The sequence below is a fragment of the Balaenoptera musculus genome, chromosome 20 (assembly GCF_009873245.2).
Source record: "Balaenoptera musculus isolate JJ_BM4_2016_0621 chromosome 20, mBalMus1.pri.v3, whole genome shotgun sequence".
Classification (NCBI taxonomy): domain Eukaryota; kingdom Metazoa; phylum Chordata; class Mammalia; order Artiodactyla; family Balaenopteridae; genus Balaenoptera; species Balaenoptera musculus.
In genome coordinates this window covers 16,343,415-16,362,455 of record NC_045804.1, presented here as the reverse complement: position 1 = coordinate 16,362,455, position 19,041 = coordinate 16,343,415, and the positions used below count along the sequence as shown (strand labels likewise).

Sequence of the window (19,041 nt, the reverse complement as noted above, 5' to 3'; positions counted from 1 at the left end):
AAGCTGCATGGCACGGCAAATGAACGAATGAGTGAATGAATGAATTGAATAAATAAATAAATAAAGAGAATATTAAAAATAAAAAGATCATCTTTTTCATCAGTAAGAATTTAACGATGACAGTAAAAGAGCAGGCCAATGGGCCAGATATCCTTTCTGTCCCCCCATAAGACAAAGTGACTTGAATTTTTAGCAACAAGATAACATTTATCAAATTTTCCACAAGTAATGGCCTAAAAATGATACAATATGCCATAACTTTAGAAGTATTTGGAAAACTTCCCTCAATGATGACCTTAACATAACTGTGTAAGTAATTTTTTTCAAATGTTGCCATTTGCAGTCACATATTTCTGTGAGTTTGGGCTCTCAATATCATGGTTAAGACAGAGAAGAGAACCAGAAGCTGAACCTTTTACTCTGATTCAGTTCTCTTCAACTAAGCCCAATTTATGGAAATCACTATACTCAATGCAATTTCTACATCTGGCCCATTAATCACTAAGACAGGTAGAAACCTGGTGAACAATTCTTAGTTCCTTCATTTCTAAAATGGTAATAGCAATGTCTATGTTATAGGATTGTTGAAGACTAAATAAGGAATTAATATTAAGTACTCAGAGTCCTACTACACAGTAAGAAATCAATAAATGGTAGAATTACTGTTATTATTATTGAGCTGGGATAGTATCTGCTCCCATTGAACTTAAATTCTAAAATCTTCCCTCATAGAAATATAGTCAAACAGAGTAGTTAGGTTCTATATTGAGAGAAACTAACAATGAGCAGCTTTCCAAGTGTTAAGCACTGTTATCAGACACAGGTAGAAAAAGGATTAAACAGCTTTTTGTGGATTAATTTGGAATCCTGCCTCAATTCTATGGGAAAACCTGATCATCTAAATTTGAAACCACTAATTTGCAATCTTTTGGAACCTAACTATAATAAACTAGAAACTGCCTACCCTTTAATAAACAAATTAAAAAAAAGAAAGAAGTATAAGTCAGCAAAACATGGGGGCTGCCTAGGTATCAATGAAAATATATATAAGTAGATTATCCACAATCAACCTTGCTTTTACATAATCGAGCAGAATAGGGCAATCTATTATATTACCTTCTTTCTAAGCCTCTCACTCTTCTAAATCTTTTCATTTGGACCTCAGACTTCTGCTCAACAGATCTTCCCTCACTTTCCTCAATGAACTCCTGTTCTCCCCTGAGGACCTGACAGCACTCCCAAAGGGATGCTAATTCCCTCCTATCCCACGGTAAGGTTGGTTTCCTCCTTGCTTCTCACAACTTTTTCCAAGCATTACCCTTTGTCCTTTTGTGAAATCCCTTCCTCCTGAGATTCATACCTTCTCCTTATAACTCTCAGTTACTAAATTCAAGACATTCTGCTTCATTAACGAAAGAATTCTGCACCTCATTCACGGTCTTCCTCTCCTAAGTTATTCTCATATATCTCCCAATTCAACTTCATCTGGACTTCCAGTACCTCTCTAAAACCTCTTATTTACCAATCCCTTCCTGTGTTAACTTTCCTATGTAGTTTACATTTCCTGGTCCACATCTTGTCTGTATTCTTAATGTTCTTATCCCTTGTCCCTTTTTGACACATGCCTAGCAAACCCCTAATATCTACGTTCTATGCCTGCAGTTGGGTTACTAGCACTTTATTAGAGTAAAATCGTATAACTGAGCAGAAAGGTTCCACTACTAGTTCATGCAGACACACAAAAATAAAACTTACCTACAATCATAAAAAAAATTAAAAATTTTGGTAAGTAATCCAATGGGAGGTTACTCATAAAGTGGGAAAACTGAGTTAAACACTGGAGTAAAAAGAAGGCAGCACTGTTTCTGGTTAAGAAGGCTTTAAGATAGTAAGATATCAGTACTTCCTAAATTAATTCATAGACTTATATAGGTCAGCACTGATCAAAATATTTGTGAAATTTCAAAGCAGTAGTAAAATACACATGAAAAAATTAAAGAATTTAAAAAAGGGTAAAGACTTCTTAGCAAAGAAAGAATTGGAAAAAAAATGATGGGAGATAGGCGTTATTAGATATTAAAAGACAATATAAAGTGTTAATAATAAAACAGTATGATACTGAGTTAAAAACAGAAAATTAACTGATGAAAGAGAGGCGAGGTTCTGGGGACAGAGCAAAACATTTTTAAAAAATCTAATACATGAGAACCTGTAGTATAGCCCAGGGAACTCCACTTCGCTTTACAGCAGAAACACAACAATGTAAAACAACTATACCTCAATAAAAAAATAAAAAAAATAAAAATTTAATATAAAACCAAGTAAGATACCATGTGGGGTGGGGTGGGGGGAATTATTTAATAAATAACATGGACTAAATTAAGTAATAATACTATGATAAAATTTTTAAAGATATTTTATTTATTTATTTATTTTGTATTTATTTATTTGGTTACATTGGATCTTAGTTGTGGCAGAAATTTTTAAAAACTTTTTTTAAACTACCAAGAACTATATGTTTATTGAGTTCAGAAAGATGACAATTTTCCAGCTACTGGAGCAATAGGAGAAAGTTTAAATGACAAAGCTGATGAGTTCAACTACATAACAATTTAAAATATCAGATTAATAAAAATCAATAGAATTAAGATTAAAAGGCAAAGAATCTGGAGCAAATATGCAATAAACAAAGATACAGCCACAGAAATAGGAATAAAATTAAAACAAACACTTGAGAAAATACCCAGAATCCTTCACAGTTATAAACATGCAAGACAAAATACCTCACAATTTTCCAGTAAGCAAAAATACATTATAATGGTAAATCTGATATTGATAGGACTATGAAGGAAGTCTTACATTATTGGTGACACCTTGATTATCACACCTCTCTCTGCTGGGTTATCAACTGGGCAAAAAGTAATTTGTTGTAGAACTGATCACATCTTTTGACTCATAAATTCCATTTTAGAGTATATAACCCAAGGAAATGACTTAAAAGAAAAGCTGTACATAATCATCTATCTTAGCATCTTAGAAAGAGGATTATAATAATTAATGACAGAAACAAAACACACATTACCAGCTAATGTTTACTGAGCATTTATTACCATGCCAGAAGGCTGTGCCAAGTGCTTTAAATATACCACTTCATTCTTCAATTCTATGAGACAGTTACTATTATCTTTATTTTATACATGAGAAATCTGAAATAATCAGACATTAAGTAACTTGCCCACAGTATACTACTGCATGTTTAAGTGACAGGGTTAGGGTTTGTACTAAGGCTGTAGGCTCAAAACCCATGCTCTAAGCCACAGAATATAGACTCTAATAAAAAACCTGGGAAAAAATACCTAAAGACTGGAACATGATTAAGTAAACCATAGCATAAAACCCAAAGCAACTCTACACAGTTATTAAAAGTAGCATATAAGGAGCTACACAGATACTCGGAAATATTTTTATGAACTAGTGTCAACCATAAAGATAAAACAAAAGTGATACCCAGGGGACTTCCCTGGTGGTCCAGTGGTTAAGACTCCGTGCTTCCAATACAGGGGCCACGGGTTCTATTCCTGGTCGGGGAACTAAGATCCCACATGCCGCGTGGCGTGGCCAAAAAAAAAAAAGGAATACCCAGAATCTTGTTACAGTCATAAAAAGTGATGGAATTCTATATATTTTATTCTTTTACAGTTCTATAGAAATGAATAGATTACAAACCTTCTGCATATAGTCGCTCTGCAAGGAAAACTGCATCTCTGAAAGCATAGTGGTTTAGTGCTTGCCATATAGCAGCCTGTAAGTGGAGGAAAAAGAACATAAATATACAAACATAGAGAGTTTCAAGGTAACTCTTAGCACAGAGCCTTGCATATAATACTCAAATTAACATGTCTAATTTAAGTAATAAAACCTCACTGCCCACAGTGCAAACTCCATAACGTATTAGATAAGGCTCTTCACTGTATGGCTCCTAACATATCTGAATTTACTCCCTCAACTCCCCATGAACTTTTAGACCTCTGTGTCTCTGTACTTCCTTTTCCTTCACTGGGGAATGTGGGCTCCTTCACCTACCTCCTCTTATAAATTGCTCATCCCTATAGACCCAGCTTAAATAATACTACTTCATAAAGCTTTCTTCCTCATCCCTATAGACCCCGCTTAAATAATATCTATTTCATAAAGCTTTCCTCCTCATCCCTATAGACCCAGCTTAAATAATATCTACTTCATAAAGCTTTCTTCCTCATCCCTATAGACCCCGCTTAAATAATATCTATTTCATAAAGCTTTCCTCCTCATCCCTATAGACCCAGCTTAAATAATATCTACTTCATAAAGCTTTCTTCACTGGAGAGCTCTAATATTCATTCATTCAATGAATATTTACTGAGTGTCTACTGTGTGCCAGCACGTTCTAGACTCTAGGCACACAATAAATAACATAGTTTCTGTTCTCATAGAGTGCATTTTAGTGTTACTCCTGTCTAGATCAGTGGCTATCAACCCCTTCTTGTGGTGCTCTACCTCAAATCCACTGAATCACAATCTCTGGAAGCTGGGATTGAGTTTAGATATCCTTATTTTTAAACCTTTTTACTGGTAAGCATTCAGGGTTCAGAACGATTCTTCTACTTTCTAGGTAAGCAGTTCTCTCTCCTTTTATAGTATACTCTTTTGAAAAACTTATAAAAGCTATGGACCTCCTCCCCAGAAAAAAGCACATGGACATATATACAGAAAATGTGTATACAGTGTTTGGGGTTCACAAATATCTTGGTTCACTAAGAATCACTGGTCTAGCTGATGGGAGACAGTATTAGAGCCCAATACATAAAAGGTGTTCAATAAATATTTATGGAATTCAATTCAGATACTTGAAAGGGGAAGAGACAAGTTACTGACCTAGACACGTGCTTTCTCTTTTGCATATTAGAGACTACAGCAGTACTAGTGCCTTGAGGAGCACTGCTGCTGCCAGGACTAGGAGAGGTACTCCTCGTTTGAAACTCAAAAAGTCCTTCACCATACAAGGTCAGAAACGTTGAGTAAGTATACATGAAATAACAATTGTACTGGTAAATCAATTTGTGTAAGTTATGGATTTAAAAGATTTTAATGGGCTGGTTAGTGAATCTAACCATCATTTGTAGAACTGCACATAAGGAAAAGTACCTAGGGTCTATCCCCTCTTTCCTAGTCCCAGTCTGTAACAGAATCTTCCTTCCTGTAAACTTTTAGTTTCCTAAGTGGTCTTTCTACCTACAGGTTATAATGTAATCCATCCTGTCCCAGAATTCCTCAAACAAAAACATCATCACTGCTAAACATGAGACAATAGTGAGAGGTTTGAGTTCAAATTCATGTTCCATGACTTACTAGTTCTGTGTCTCGGGCAAGTAACAATGTCTCTTAAGACTCAGTCTCTTAATTTAAAACATGAGACTCCAATAAAGTACACAATGGTTCCTAGCACATAGCTAATAATTACTCAATAAATTTTAGCTGCTGCCCTCATCGTTATCACTATCATGTCTTCTTCCCTGATCAAAACTTGCTAATGATTCCTCTTGGATAGCCCCACAAAGTTTACACAATAAACATCTACAGAATAAAGCTCCATCAGGCCCTAAACATCAGCTGTATTTTCATATTTCAGAGTCTTCACCTCTGTTTGGGCTGTCCTTTGTCTTTAACTTCTATCTCCTGAAATTTGTCATCCTTTCTTCAAAATTCAGCTTACATGGTCTCTTCCTTTCATGAAGCCTTCACTGATCTATCCCATGCAATATTAATTACTCCATCCTATGAGGTCCTAGACAATTTTGTTTATACTTTTAAAAAAAAATCAGGCTTTTTATTAGATTTGGTTATATTATTTGGTTAACTAGGTTGCAACTTGTTGCGGGCAAAAGCCAGATTCTATTTTTCTCTATAATTCCCTGGTTATTCTACTTAACTAAGTTATTTCCCTAGTTATCCTAGATAACTGTCTTTAAACATAGTGAATGCTCAATAAAGTTTGTTGAATTAATGTTTTAAAACTCTGAATCTATTTTCCACTTCCTGACCTATAAACTTTTAGTAACCCAATCTGGAGGTAAAATATAAGATATTCTTATAAACATGATTAAAACATTAATGTTGGCAATATAAAAAAATACAGGGCTTCCCTGGTGGCACAGTGGTTGAGAATCTGCCTGCCAATGCAGGGGACACGGGTTCGAGCCCTGGTCTGGGAAGATCCCACATGCCGCGGAGCAACTAGGCCCATGAGCCACAACTGCTCAGCCTGCACGTCTGGAGCCTGTGCCCCGCAACAAGAGAGGCCGCGATAGTGAAAGGACCGCGCACCGCGATGAAGAGTGGCCCCCGCTCGCCGCAACTAGAGAAAGCCCTCGCACGAAACGAAGACCCAACACAGCCAAAAATAAATTAATTAATTAAAAAAAAATACAGAATAACATCCAGCTGTTTCTTCCTTGATACAATAAGCAAAACATTATAAAGGAACCAAGAATCTGGTAAGGAGATAAGGGTCAGTCTGACCGAGGGGTTGGAATACATCAGGTTTTGGGGCAATAAAATCTCTCAGTGGTGTGATCTATAAATACCTGGAAGATAACCAGATTTTTCTGGTAAATGGCAGCTGAGATCATGTCTCCGTACTACTTAGATCATTTTCCTTATCATCTTATTCAATATGCCTACCACCTCTGAAACACATCATTCATCCATTTGGTAAATATTTATTGAGCATCTACTTTGTTTGCTATATGATCCTGATTGCAGTAAAAAAAAAAAAAAAAAAAAAAAAAAACATAAAAAACTGAACCAATTTGAGAAAATCAAGTTCTTCAGGTAGGCTGCACAAAGCCTTCACATTTTGAATTTTCAGGTCTTTACTGACAATGAGAAATTATAAGTCAGGTATTATTCTACAGGCACCTATCTGGTCATTGTCACTGTGCTCACTGTGGTTTTGTTTTCTTATCAAACAGTCAGGAAGCTGAACCTTTGAACAAAAATATGTGGTGTTAGCAAGGAGTGAATATAATAGCAGGTTTTAAACATACTACAGAATCACTGCTATCTAATCTATATTTCCTCTATACTACAACACAGCAAAGAGATACATAAAAGGTAATGCGATAAACTGTGTTTTCCTCAGAGAATTTCAACATTTGGATAGAATAACTCAAAAAAACAGTCATTCAGAAAACAACAGCTAAAGGGTATTCAAACCTAATTTGACTCAATTATTTCTTGAATACTTAATATGATCTCCACACCTCAATCCAAGGCAGATAAAGATCCCTCGGACACTAATCTAGATGACCAAGTCAATTCTCTGAGCTTTAGCTTTAATCATCTGTAAAATAAGGATAAAAATACTTACCTCTGAGATAAGCCTAGCACAGTGCCTGGCTAAATTCTAAACCCCCAAAAGAACTGATCTGGCCTTCTGGTGTTCTACCAGATCATATATGACCTAGGGTTCTGAAACTATGCCTATAGGTATCTTTCAAAATGATACTCATTTATTTCATTTTATTAAAAAAAATTTTTTTTAATTAATTTATTTATTGGCTGCGATCGGTCTTCGTTGCTGCGCATGGGCTTTCTCTAGTTGCAGCAAGCGGGGTCTACTCTTCGTTGTGGTGTGCAGGCTGCTCATTGCAGTGGCTTCTCTTTTTGCAGAGCACGGCCTCTAGGTGCGTGGGTTTCAGTAGTTGTGGCGCACGGGCTTAGTTGCTCCGAGGCATGTGGGATCTTCCCGGACCAGGGCTCGAACCCCTGTCCCCTGCATTGGCAGGGGGATTCTTAACCACTGCGCCACCAGGGAAGCCCAAAATGATACTCATTTAAATTAGGCAACTGCAGTAATAATGAAAGGAAGAAACTTAATAAACATTTACTTTTTTTTTTTTTTTGGTGTGGCATGTGGGATCTTTGTTCCCCGACCAGGGATCGAACCTGCGCCTCCTGCATTGGAAGCACAGAGTCTTAACCACTGGACTGCCAGGGAAGTCCCCTAAACATTTACTTTTAAAGGCAGACCATTTTTTTCCCTGGATTACTTTAAGAGTGTCTTACTTAGCCCCTCTGAATTCTTTTCTACCCTATGATCCATTCTCTCCCTATGAGCTTTTCACAAGTCAGATCTGATCATATTACCCCTTTGCTTAAAATCCTTCAGTGGCTTCTCATTGTTCTTAATGATAAAAGCAAAAGCCACCAAACTAGGCAGTGTGATATAGTCTGTACCTACCTCTTCTGTTCATCTTGTATCATATTTTCTCATGCTTTCCATGCTACCACAACGACCTTCTTTCAGCTCCTCAAATCTGCCATGTTATCCTTCTGCCACAGGTCCTTTAAACATACCGTTCATTTTGCCTGGCACACCCCCTCCTTTCCTTCAAAATATGCAAATTCTAGTCATTCTTTGGACTTCTTTCCCAGGGAAGGCTTTTTTAGGACACCCAGATGAGGTTAGGCATCCTTATACACTCTGATGACACCAAGTACCTTTCCTTTGCAATACTTCTCACTGTTTTAATTTTACACATATTTAGGAGAGTATGTGAGTAATGTCTTCCTCACTATAATATAAACTCTAGAAAGGTAGGGACTACATCTGTTTTTGCTCACTATATACTCCCAGCATTTATTACGTACTTTTTAAGTAGGTGCTTAACTAATGTATGGTGGATGAATAAACAAATGGCCTTTACCTCTGGCAGTCCTCCTACTGTTAGCATTTTATGTTAGTCTTAGTCTTAAGTTTTTCTGTATTATTATATGTCCAATAGTTAAGGATCTCTGGAAATCTCGAAAGAAACTCCATGGTACATAGAATTATTTTTGTAATGCAAATAATTACCACCTAATTACTCCTTTATAAAATATGGGGATTTCCTAAGAACCTACTAAAAGAACATGGTGAGTAGAAAGAATATACCCAGGATTTGATGTTGGAGGCCTGTGTTCAAATGTGTGTGCCAGCACTTTCAGCAGTGTGACTCTGGGGAATTATTTAACTTTTCTCAGCCTCAATTTCCTCATGTGAAAAATGGAACTCTATTTTTGGACTTGTGTGGATTAAATGAAATGATATGGTGCTCCTAGTATACTGACTGGCACGCATTAGGCACTTAAAACCTTTTGCTTTTCTAGCTCTTAATATAAACAAATTCAATAAATATAATTTATAGTTTGTATTAGGTAACATCTCTCATCATATCTGCCACAGTTGTTTATTTTGTAACATATAAGCCACAAAAGACCAAATGATTGATTCACCAGCTACATTAGTGATATTGATCACCAGGAAAATTTGGCACATAAATATTATGGCCAAAAACTCCTAGAACTTTGACTTTCTTTCTGCCTTTTTAAAATTAAATAAATGAAAGAGAAAAAAAGTATCATATTCAAGAGTTCTATCCATTCCTGATTTAAAATCAAGTTTTGCTCAGAACAATGTCATTCCTTTATCACCAATTCTTAAGAGGGTCAGAAAGGGATAGTGAAGGCAGGCAACAAAAACTCCCATACATCCCAGAAGTAAAACTTGCCACATACAGCTTCCATCACCACTCTGCTCAAGCATCTGAGTGACGCTATGTATCTCTTTTGGGGGAATGGAGTGGGGAATAAACTATTTTCTAAAGCATTACAAATTGGTAGCTCATGACAGACAGGGCTAAGATTAGCCCCCTTGTTATTCATCTACTGCTCAACTGCTGGTGTAAACCTGCCCCTAAAAGAATGTCACTCAGTGAATCACTTCAGGAGTACTACAAAGTAAAGCCAGATGGACGAAATGCTGCGAAAGGTTATGAAGCCAAACAGAGCAACACCACCACTGACCCCAAAAAAAAGTTTAAAAGAGAAGTCCTACTGATTAAATTAATGGGTCAGTCCTAGGCTACACTGATTTTAAAGATAATTAAATCAACACCACAGAAATTAAATGGCAAAGTTCCTTACTTGCTTGCTCTTCTTAAATATAAAATATTATTTTAAATATACACAAGCCTCTGTAAGTTGTACCACTAATTCAGACTTAAATGTGACCACATAGATTGTTTTGTGTTGTTCTTGTTTTTGTCAAAAAAGAAAATAGTTTTCTTTTAGATCATAAAAGATCTTTTTTTAGATCATAAAAGAAATGAACAATATAAGAAGGTATGAAGAAAAAAAATCCCCGTGGAATTTTCCTATTATACATTACAATCTAATTTCTAGAACTCTAATTTAGTTCAGGTCTACATCAGTGGTTCTCAGTCTGGGCAATTTTGCCCCCCAAAAGGACATGTAGTAATGTCTGGGGGGCATCTTTGGTTGTCACAAACGGAGGGGACATCTAGTGGGTAGAGGCCAGGGATGCTGCAAAACACTCTACAATACACAGGACAGCACCCTTACAACAAAAAATTAGCTTGCTCAAAACATCAATAGTGCCAAGATTGAGAAACCCTGATGTACATTACCATGTAACTGGATTTCTCTACTAGCCTTTATGTCTCCTTAAATCTTGTCTCGTCCCTCCTTCCCAATAGCATCAGATTAATTTTTCCAAAGCAGTGCTTTCATTACATAATTTTTCTGCTGAAAAACCTATAATGGCTATTTATTACCAACAAATTAAATCTAAACTCCTCAGCCTGGATGTTAAGTCCCCTGTAACCTGATTCTACCTGGCTAGCAAAACCTTACCTTTTCCTCCTCTATTCCCATTCTAGCCAATGCTATAGTTTTATTGTTTTCCTGTTCCTAAACACCATTCTCAACTTTGGGCTCTTGCTCATGCCATTCCATGCCAAGAATATTCTCTCTTCCCTACCAAACCCTTTCCACCTTCTAAAGCTTTAAGTTCTACTCCTTCAAGAAACCGTTCCCATTTTTCCAGTCTACCAGGATCTCTCTTTCCTGTATTTATTGTTATCTGTGCAATCACATACGGACTTGTAACATTATCCAGTTGTTCCTGTTAAGTATACTTATCTTCCCAACAAGACTAGACCCCTCTGGGCTTCCCGGGTGGTGCAGTGGTTGAGAATTCGCCTGCCAATTCAGGGGACACGGGTTCGAGCCCTGGTCTGGGAAGATCCCACATGCCACGGAGCAACTGGGCCCGTGAGCCACAACTACTGAGCCTGCGCGGCTGGAGCCTGTGCTCCGCAACAAGAGAGGCCGCGATAGTGAGAGGCCCGCGCACCGCGATGAAGAGTGACCCCCGCTCGCCGCAACTAGAGAAAGCCCTCGCACAGAAACTAAGATCCAACACAGCCATAAATAAATAAATAAATTTAAAATGACCTTTCTCTAAAAAAAAAAAAAAAGACTAGACCCCTCAAAAGATTAGAGGTTATATATCCACATTTCTACTGGTTGGTTTCACAAATATCTCCAACTCAATTTGTTCACAACAGAATTCTTAATTGTCCTCCTTCAAATTTGTCTCCTCTCAAAGAATTCTCCATTTATTAAATGGTGCCCCCCAAAATGAAATCCAGGTAGCTGTTCTTGATCCCCCCATAAACAATCAATTTCCATGTCTCATTGGTTCTTCCTCTAAAACATCTCTTGAATTTATCTACTTCTTTCCTGCTCCACTGCTACCACTTTAGTCTAGGTTACCTTCATCCTAAGATTGTGTTTACTCTTGCCTCCTTCCTCCCTGACCTTTCACATACAGTTGCCAGAGAGATCTTAAGATCTATATCAGATAGTGTCAACCCACGGCTGAAAATCCTTCAGTGATTCCCCATTACACTTAGAATGAAAACTGAACTCCTTATAATGGCCTTCCATTACTATGCAACTCCAGCCACACTGGCCCTCTTTCAGTTCTTCCAATGCCAAGTTCTGCTGTGTCTTAGGCACTTTGCACATGCTGTTTTCTCTGCTTGTAATGCTCTTCAAACTACTGTTTCCTTCTCAAACTTTGAACTCAGCTTCAATGTTACTTGCTCAAAAGGAACTATCCTAACATACTTTTTAGAGAAGGTTTTAGAATGTCTTTTATCTGTGCTTGGCACATAGCAGGTGCATAACAGTCTTCCCAATTTGATTTTTATCATTGAGGCTGCTTCTGAACATTGATGGTCCAATTGCAAATCTGACTTAGGTCAGGACCCTCCTATTAGGTCTCTCTCCTAACACCCTATTTATAGTGCCCTTCTTATCACAGTTTGTAATTATTAATTTGTGATTATTTGTCTCATGCTTTCTCTATATATAAGCACAAAGGCTATATCGGGACACTAGTCCATAAAGGAATTACTACATATTTGTAATGACTTCCCCCTCTACCTCCCCATCCCAAAGTTTATTCTCTCAGTTCAGGTACTATGTAGCACTGTCTTCAAGACACTGTATTGGACCTAAATATAATGTAATCTGTTTTCCAAAAGAAAATTTTATAAGCAGAATGTTTCAGCTAACTTGAATATATAAATTTTTTCAATGAAGATCAAATAGTCAAATGCCTATTGATTTATCAATTTAGTTACATACATATATTTTTTTAAAGCATAAAATATATTTAGGGATTTCATTTTTTTCTACTCTCGTTGGATAAAACAGTTTTATTGAAAAGCCATTACGGGGGGTGGTGGAAATCATCTAACACAATTTTCCTGAATATACTACCTTCAATTCTATTATTTGAAAATGGTACCTTTTGAATCCACGTTAGATGCTGTCCCTGTTCATCTTATCCCAAGCCAAAAGTATTCCTTCACTATCTAATAATCTCTAAAACAATATTATATGCGTAAAGCACCCACTTACTATACTGCTTACTAAGGTGATTTTTACAACTTCATCCAACACTTCTGTGAAGTCCTACCCCCAGGAATAATTGATAAATCTATATAAAATGTCTTTTTAAAAATCAATTTCATCAGGTGAATTTTATAAACATGCAAATTAGCATTGATTCAAGTCACTTAGGCTAGTGTGGCTTCCCTAAATAGTTATTTTAAAAATAAAATAATTGACAGAATTTCTGCCTCATAATAGGAGAGATTTTTTGCAAAGACTCAAAAGTAACAATTTCCTATAAGAGATAATTTGGAGGAAGCACTTATATAGGCTTATGTGACATATCAACCTGGGTATTCCATGTTAAAACTTTAAAAAAAGAAAAAGCAAAAAACAGTTGCTCATCTTTTCTCTCAACTTTTCCCTATGCCTAGTAACACCTCAAACCCTGAGGCATCCCTAGAAAGGAAACGCTTTTCCAACTTACTCTCATTCCTCTACAAATACATGCAATTGCTTATCATAGTTTAAAAAAAAAAGTATCTTATTTAGTTGTTCTATTTTTATTTTCTTCCTTACTCTTCCTTCCTGTTTTCAGCACTATCCCTGATCAGTTTATCTTTATCATCTTAGCCAAAGGTGCTTGTTTCTCCTACTGCTCCAGATCCCTTCTTGAATGACTTCTTATCCTAAAAATTACAACCAAAATTCTCACCTAGCTATATCCTAAAACTTCTTACCTCTGTCCCCAAATCTAATAAACAAAGGTAGTGTGCGTGGGCGGGGGAGACAAATTTGACTCTTAAGCTTTAAAAATACCTAAATGCATTACTGCTAAGAGTACTTTAAGGAAAAAGAGAAAACCTGATGGGTACTATCAAGGAGTTGGCTACATATTTCTTTTCTTCTCCATGTTTTTATGCAAGTTGAAATTGTTATTAAAAAGTGGTTATAGGCTAGCAATAAAACTAGTTTATCATTTTAGAAGCTGTACCTATAGGGCAACTGTATCATTAATTATTAAGACAAAAATAACAAAAATATGAAACAGAAATTAAACAACTTGAGTGATCTGCTTATCCATTTAAGAGGGTATAGACAGCAACTTCTAATTTCATGTTAGGCCTCAAAAAAAAAAAAATCTTAAAAAAGAGACTTTACTAGTAAGAGAAATTTGGATGGAAAGAAATAGCTTTGAAAGCACCAGTGAAATAGCTTTGAAAGCACCAGTATAATGTACAAACAGGTAAACTTCCTAAGACAGAATCCCACATTACACTAATTAAAAAACGAATAGCTGCTATAGGTAAAGAGCTGGAGAAGGAGCCAACTAGGAGAAGTTGATATTTCATCCTGTGAAGAAAAATTAAGGAAATATGGAAGGAGTGATGGATTAACATATTTACTATTTGACATCACAGGTCTTTAAGGGCAATATGAAGCAATTTCTAAAATCGGTTTGCTTTATAACTTCAAAATAAAGAAAGTCCATGACTCAATGACAGCAGTTGATAGAGGTCAACTCTTCTAATTAAGTCAAAGATCACAGGATAGGGTGAAAGTCTCACAGACCTGGTCCATCACCAAGGGACAAAAGATTCAGTTTCTCCAGATGGCGGGGGGGAAATGACTTGGCACTGCTGCACACACTTAAAAATCCAATAGTGTTTCTTCCATGCCAACAGAGCACTGTGCGTCAAAGCATACCTTGGTGTGGTATGGATGGAAAAACCATCATTTGTCTTTCACTTCCTGCACGCCCTGTACACAGGCACAATAAAACACTCCTCATCCCCCTCACAGGTCATGGAAAAAACCCAATTCGCCGTTTCCACCCTCTCCCCTTGTATAGGTGCTTGCGCCTCGGCACTGGGCCTTGGGGTTCTCTTCGCAGATCATTGTCCAGAGGGAAATTTACTGAGCGAGAAAAGCAACGTGGGCTACAAAGTCTGTTACCAAAATAGAAATTAGTATTAAAAACACCGATCCTACCCTCCCTCCACCTTCTCACACAAAACAAAAACAAAACCAACACTCGTCCTGCAAACGTGCCCCACCGTTATGAAGATCGTACAATCGCTGATCAAACGTGCCTCCCAAACATCCTTAGGCAAGAGAGCACCTGGGGCGAGTTGTCGGCCCCTCATCCCTCACGCCGGCCGGGGCCCGGCCGCTGGGCTGACAGGAGGGGCTCGCCGGACGCTGGCCCGGGGGTAAAGGAGGTATTATTGCCGAACTCCGCTCACACCAAGGGGAAGAAGTAACGTAGGGCCAGAGGTAACACGGCTGAGGTTGCGGGCAAGGCCTCGGAACTGACGAGAAGACAGGCAGGAGCCGGCGTGAGGGGAGGCGGGAGAAGCAGCTGGGCCTAGGCCGCACCAGGCCGCGGAGTGGCCATACGCTGCTTCCCGACCGGGGCTGAGAGCCAAGCCTCAGAGAAGACGGTTACCATTACCTGGACAGGTTCCTGCAGCACCGTCATCCTGGAGGCTCAGGCCCACTTTCTGCAGTGCCTCAAGCCCCCCCCGTAGCGGCTCCGGCCCGGCCAGCCCCGGCTCATTTAAACTCACCAGCGACCGTTACCGGGGGATGGGGGAAGCCGAGCGATTGCCGAGTACCTCCGAGCGGGACACGGAAAAACCCGAAGTGGAGAGACCCGCGCGGGAGCCAGACGAAAAGGCCCGAAGGAGACCGGAAATGCCCGAGGTGAATCAGCGGAGGAGGAGACCGTTGCCGGAAGTTGTCGAGGACTACCGGAGACTACCGAGTGTGATCCAGAGCGTAGGTTCCTCTTCTCGGCCACGCCTTCACTCACGCACGCCACGCCCCATCGGCCACCCTAGGCTGGGGCACGCCTAATCGGCAACCAATAGGCTGGGCGTGGCGTGCGGGAGTCCGCTGGGAGCGTTACGTGGCCGGGCTGAGGTCTCGGTTCGCCATTCAACCTTGCTGGATTAACTGGTGCGCGGTAGATTAAGCAAAGGGTTAAACTCGAGAGTTTGGGGCTGACTTTAATTAATCAAGAAGTATCTGTCTGTTGAGTTTAGGTCGCGTTCATCCATTCCAGAACTACCTATTCATGGCTCAAAGGGAAATAGGAAATTGGAAAGATTGCCATTCTTCAAAGATTTAGTATTGACCTCTGTCCTCAAAGAGATTACGGTCTATTTAACGAAAAGTAATGTAACAAAGAATGCTACATTATGTGGTGCCCATTATAAGTGACGTTAAAATTCAGAGGAGAGGAAAGGGAAATTAATTAGCATTGGGATGAGGAAAGTTTCAGACTTAAACTGGGTTTTGAAGGATGGGTAGACTTAGAAGAAATGAAAGGAGAAAGTGAAAGGATGTAAAATGAGATCAATCCGGTAAGAGTTAAGACATTAACTGGAAATGAGTATTTAGGTGGCCAGATCACGGAAAATCTCAGGAGAGCAGAAATTTTTCTTCTTGTTAAGAGAGGCATTGTGGTGTGTTGGGAAATCTGGAGGTTGGATTTGAATTTTATCTCTGCACTAATTTAGCTTTAGGTCCTTAGCAAGTCACAGCCTCTCTGAACTTCTATTTCCCTAGTCTGAAAAAAAACCATTAAGAGAACTACGTGCATTAATGTATGTGACTGTGTCTAACACACGTAAGAGGCTCTCAGATTTCCTTCCTGCTCCCTCTACCTCCGAAATGTGTGAACAGGGAACGATTAAAATTTTGGTTTTTGGTAGATGAGAAAAACAGTCTTTGCAATATTTTTTTAATTGAAGTATAGTTGATTTACAGTATGGTGTTGGTTTCAGGTGTACAGCAAAGTGATTCATATATATATATTTTTTCAGATTATTTTTCCACTATGGGTTATTACAAGATACTGAATATAGCTCCCTGTGATATACAGTAAATCCTTGTTGTTTGTTTTGTGCATAGTAGTTTGTATCTACTAATCCCACACACCTAATTTCTCCCTCTCTTCCTCCCTTTCCCCTTTGGTAACCATATGGTTGAAGAAAACAGTTTTTAAAGGTTGATGTCCTAATCAGGACATCTCTAGGGTAGATGTGGGACTCAATGGTATATTCCATTTGTGTGGAAATTTCCCTTTCTGTTTCTCACATTTTATTCAGATAAAATCAGGTTAGAATGGGTCACTCCCTTCCTTTGGGTGATGTTGTGGGGGAGTGTTTTGTTTTGTTTTAAACACCAGTTGGCACTGCTTCACACACTTAACAGAGCTATAACCTTTACCACCAGCCATCTCTAGTCACTGCTTGTGTACTTACAGCCCCATAAAGGGTAGGTGCTAAACTGATTTTATGCTGCCATATGCCCTGTTCTGTTAGCAGGATTATGCTGGATGAATTAGAGTGGAAATAGTGTTCTACACTGTCCAGTGTGGTAGCCACTAGCTAAAGTTTAGTTAAATTCAAGTGAAATTAAAAATGAAGCTCTTCAGATGCCCTAGCCACATTCCAAGGACTCAATACACGTATGTGGCTAGCGACTCCCATACTGGATAGCATAGATACAGAATATTACCATCGTTGGCTTGATTAGGGCTGGAAGATCCAAGATGACTTCACTCACATGTTTGGGGCCTTGGTGCTGGCTGTTGGCTGAGCCCCTCATTTCTCCTCCACATGACCTCTCATCAGTCAGTAGTCTAATCCCAGCTTCTTGACTTGGCGGCTGGCAACCAAGAAGGCAAAAACAGAAGCTGTGAGACCCCTTAAGGCCTAGGTCTGTAAGTCAAACCCCATCACTTCTTATTGGTCAGATTAAGACACAGGGGCAGCCTGTGTCTCAACAGGAGGAGATGGGAGGAATGGCAAAGTGACACTGCAAAAGGCATGTGCCATGGGAGGGATTGACCATCTTTGGAAACACTCTACAAGGTGTGAGATGAGAGACTCTGGCAGTGGGAATGGAAAGACAGGGGTGGGTAAGCGATATTACTCTTAAAATGTGATGCTTTAACTGAACACAGCACTCCAGATTTAGTCAAATGAATTCAGAAGGCAATAGGACTATTGCTTTTACTATCTGGATGACTTCTATCAAAGTGGACTAAAGTTGTATGTGCATAACAGTCACATGACTGCTCATGCTAAGCTTTTGGTTATTTTACACACGTAGCGCTGTTTCACACAACATGCTGCCATGTCTTGTACCTGCGCATTTGATTCCTGTAAATTTAAATGTAGAAACTCACAACACAGGATATGTAAAGATGATACTTTTTGTGTGAAAATGTGTGTCTAGGCTTAGCATTTAAAGACTCTGTGATGCTTAGCACTCTGGCTCTTAAGCTTAGAATTTGCCTAAAATTCACCCCCCCACCCTTTTTTTCTTTTTTCTAAAAAAGAGCATCTCTTTTCTGACCATTGTTCACTGGGCTAACACATCTGTTGCGGTTTTGTGCCCATTCAGACCACATTGTTTGAAGTTGTGCTTTGATGGACTCTTTTAGAGCATTTTTACTTCCTTTTCTGTTCCTGATTGACCTACTTAAACTCACCGTGAGGTGAGGCAACCACTTGAGCATCCTGCCATCACCCATTATCAACATATCTTTAGCTGGCAAGTGGAGTTAGGTTACAATAAGCATTATTCCAAACATGATAAATTATCCTTTTCCTTCGCCTGCCTCTTGGTCTGTTTCATATTCAATCAGATTTGGAAACCAGGGTTTAGGGAACTATTCAAGAAGCTAGACATGGTATCATTGGCAAGGTGCAGGCCCACTGGTATAGCCAGAGTAAGCTTACTCTTCTGAATTCCTTCAGTCCCCCTTATCTGTACGCTTCTCTTGTCCCTGTTGCACGCTGCCTCTTATCCTCTTTATACTACCTGACCGTGAAGCTTCCCCCCCCATCTTTGCTCCTCTCTCTTCATCAAATCATCCCCTTCCTTTGGCATCTCTGATCACGCAGTCTCCTGATTTTCCTCCTACTGCTCTGTTCTTTATCAGTTTCCTTTACAGAACCCCTAACATTAGAATGCTTCAGGGGTCAGTTCTAGGCCTTCTCATCTTACACATTCTTCTTAGGCAAACTCGTTCATTCTCATGGCCTCAATTTTTTATCTAAAATTGTTCCAAAATCTGTATCTCCAGCCAGACTCTTTTTAGAACTCCAGACCTAAATGCCTAGCTGTCAACGGGATGTCTCACAAATACTTTGTTCAGAATGGAACTCCTCATTCCTCATACTTAAAATATTACCTTCCTTGAAGTATTACCTTTCCCAGTTTCTCCATCGCCCAAAC

General features: G+C 38.8%; 2 protein-coding genes across 9 annotated transcripts in view; one reads left to right on the top strand and one right to left on the bottom strand.

Annotated features, from left to right (window-relative positions):
• The window catches only part of CDC27 (cell division cycle 27), a 57,440-nt gene extending 42,011 nt beyond the window's left edge, over positions 1-15,429 (bottom strand). For 4 of the 8 annotated variants that reach the window (XR_005017774.1, XM_036836604.1, XM_036836608.1 and 1 more), the window contains exons 1-2: positions 15,242-15,392; positions 3,727-3,802 (exon numbers count right to left, since the gene is read on the bottom strand). Coding sequence is in view for 7 of the 8 variants with exons in the window: in XM_036836604.1 (XP_036692499.1) it covers positions 3,727-3,802; positions 15,242-15,268 (103 nt within the window). In the remaining variant the exon portion in view is untranslated. Of the gene's footprint in view, positions 1-3,726; positions 3,803-15,241 lie in introns of all 8 variants that reach the window. The other 4 variants (XM_036836609.1, XM_036836610.1, XM_036836606.1 and 1 more) reach the window with 1 other exon arrangement.
• Positions 15,430-15,471: 42 nt separating this feature from the next.
• The window catches only part of MYL4 (myosin light chain 4), a 29,870-nt gene continuing 26,300 nt past the window's right edge, over positions 15,472-19,041 (top strand). Inside the window, exon 1 of the mRNA XM_036836615.1 lies at positions 15,472-15,492. The gene's annotated coding sequence lies outside the window, so the exon portion shown is untranslated. The remainder of the gene's footprint in view (positions 15,493-19,041) is intronic.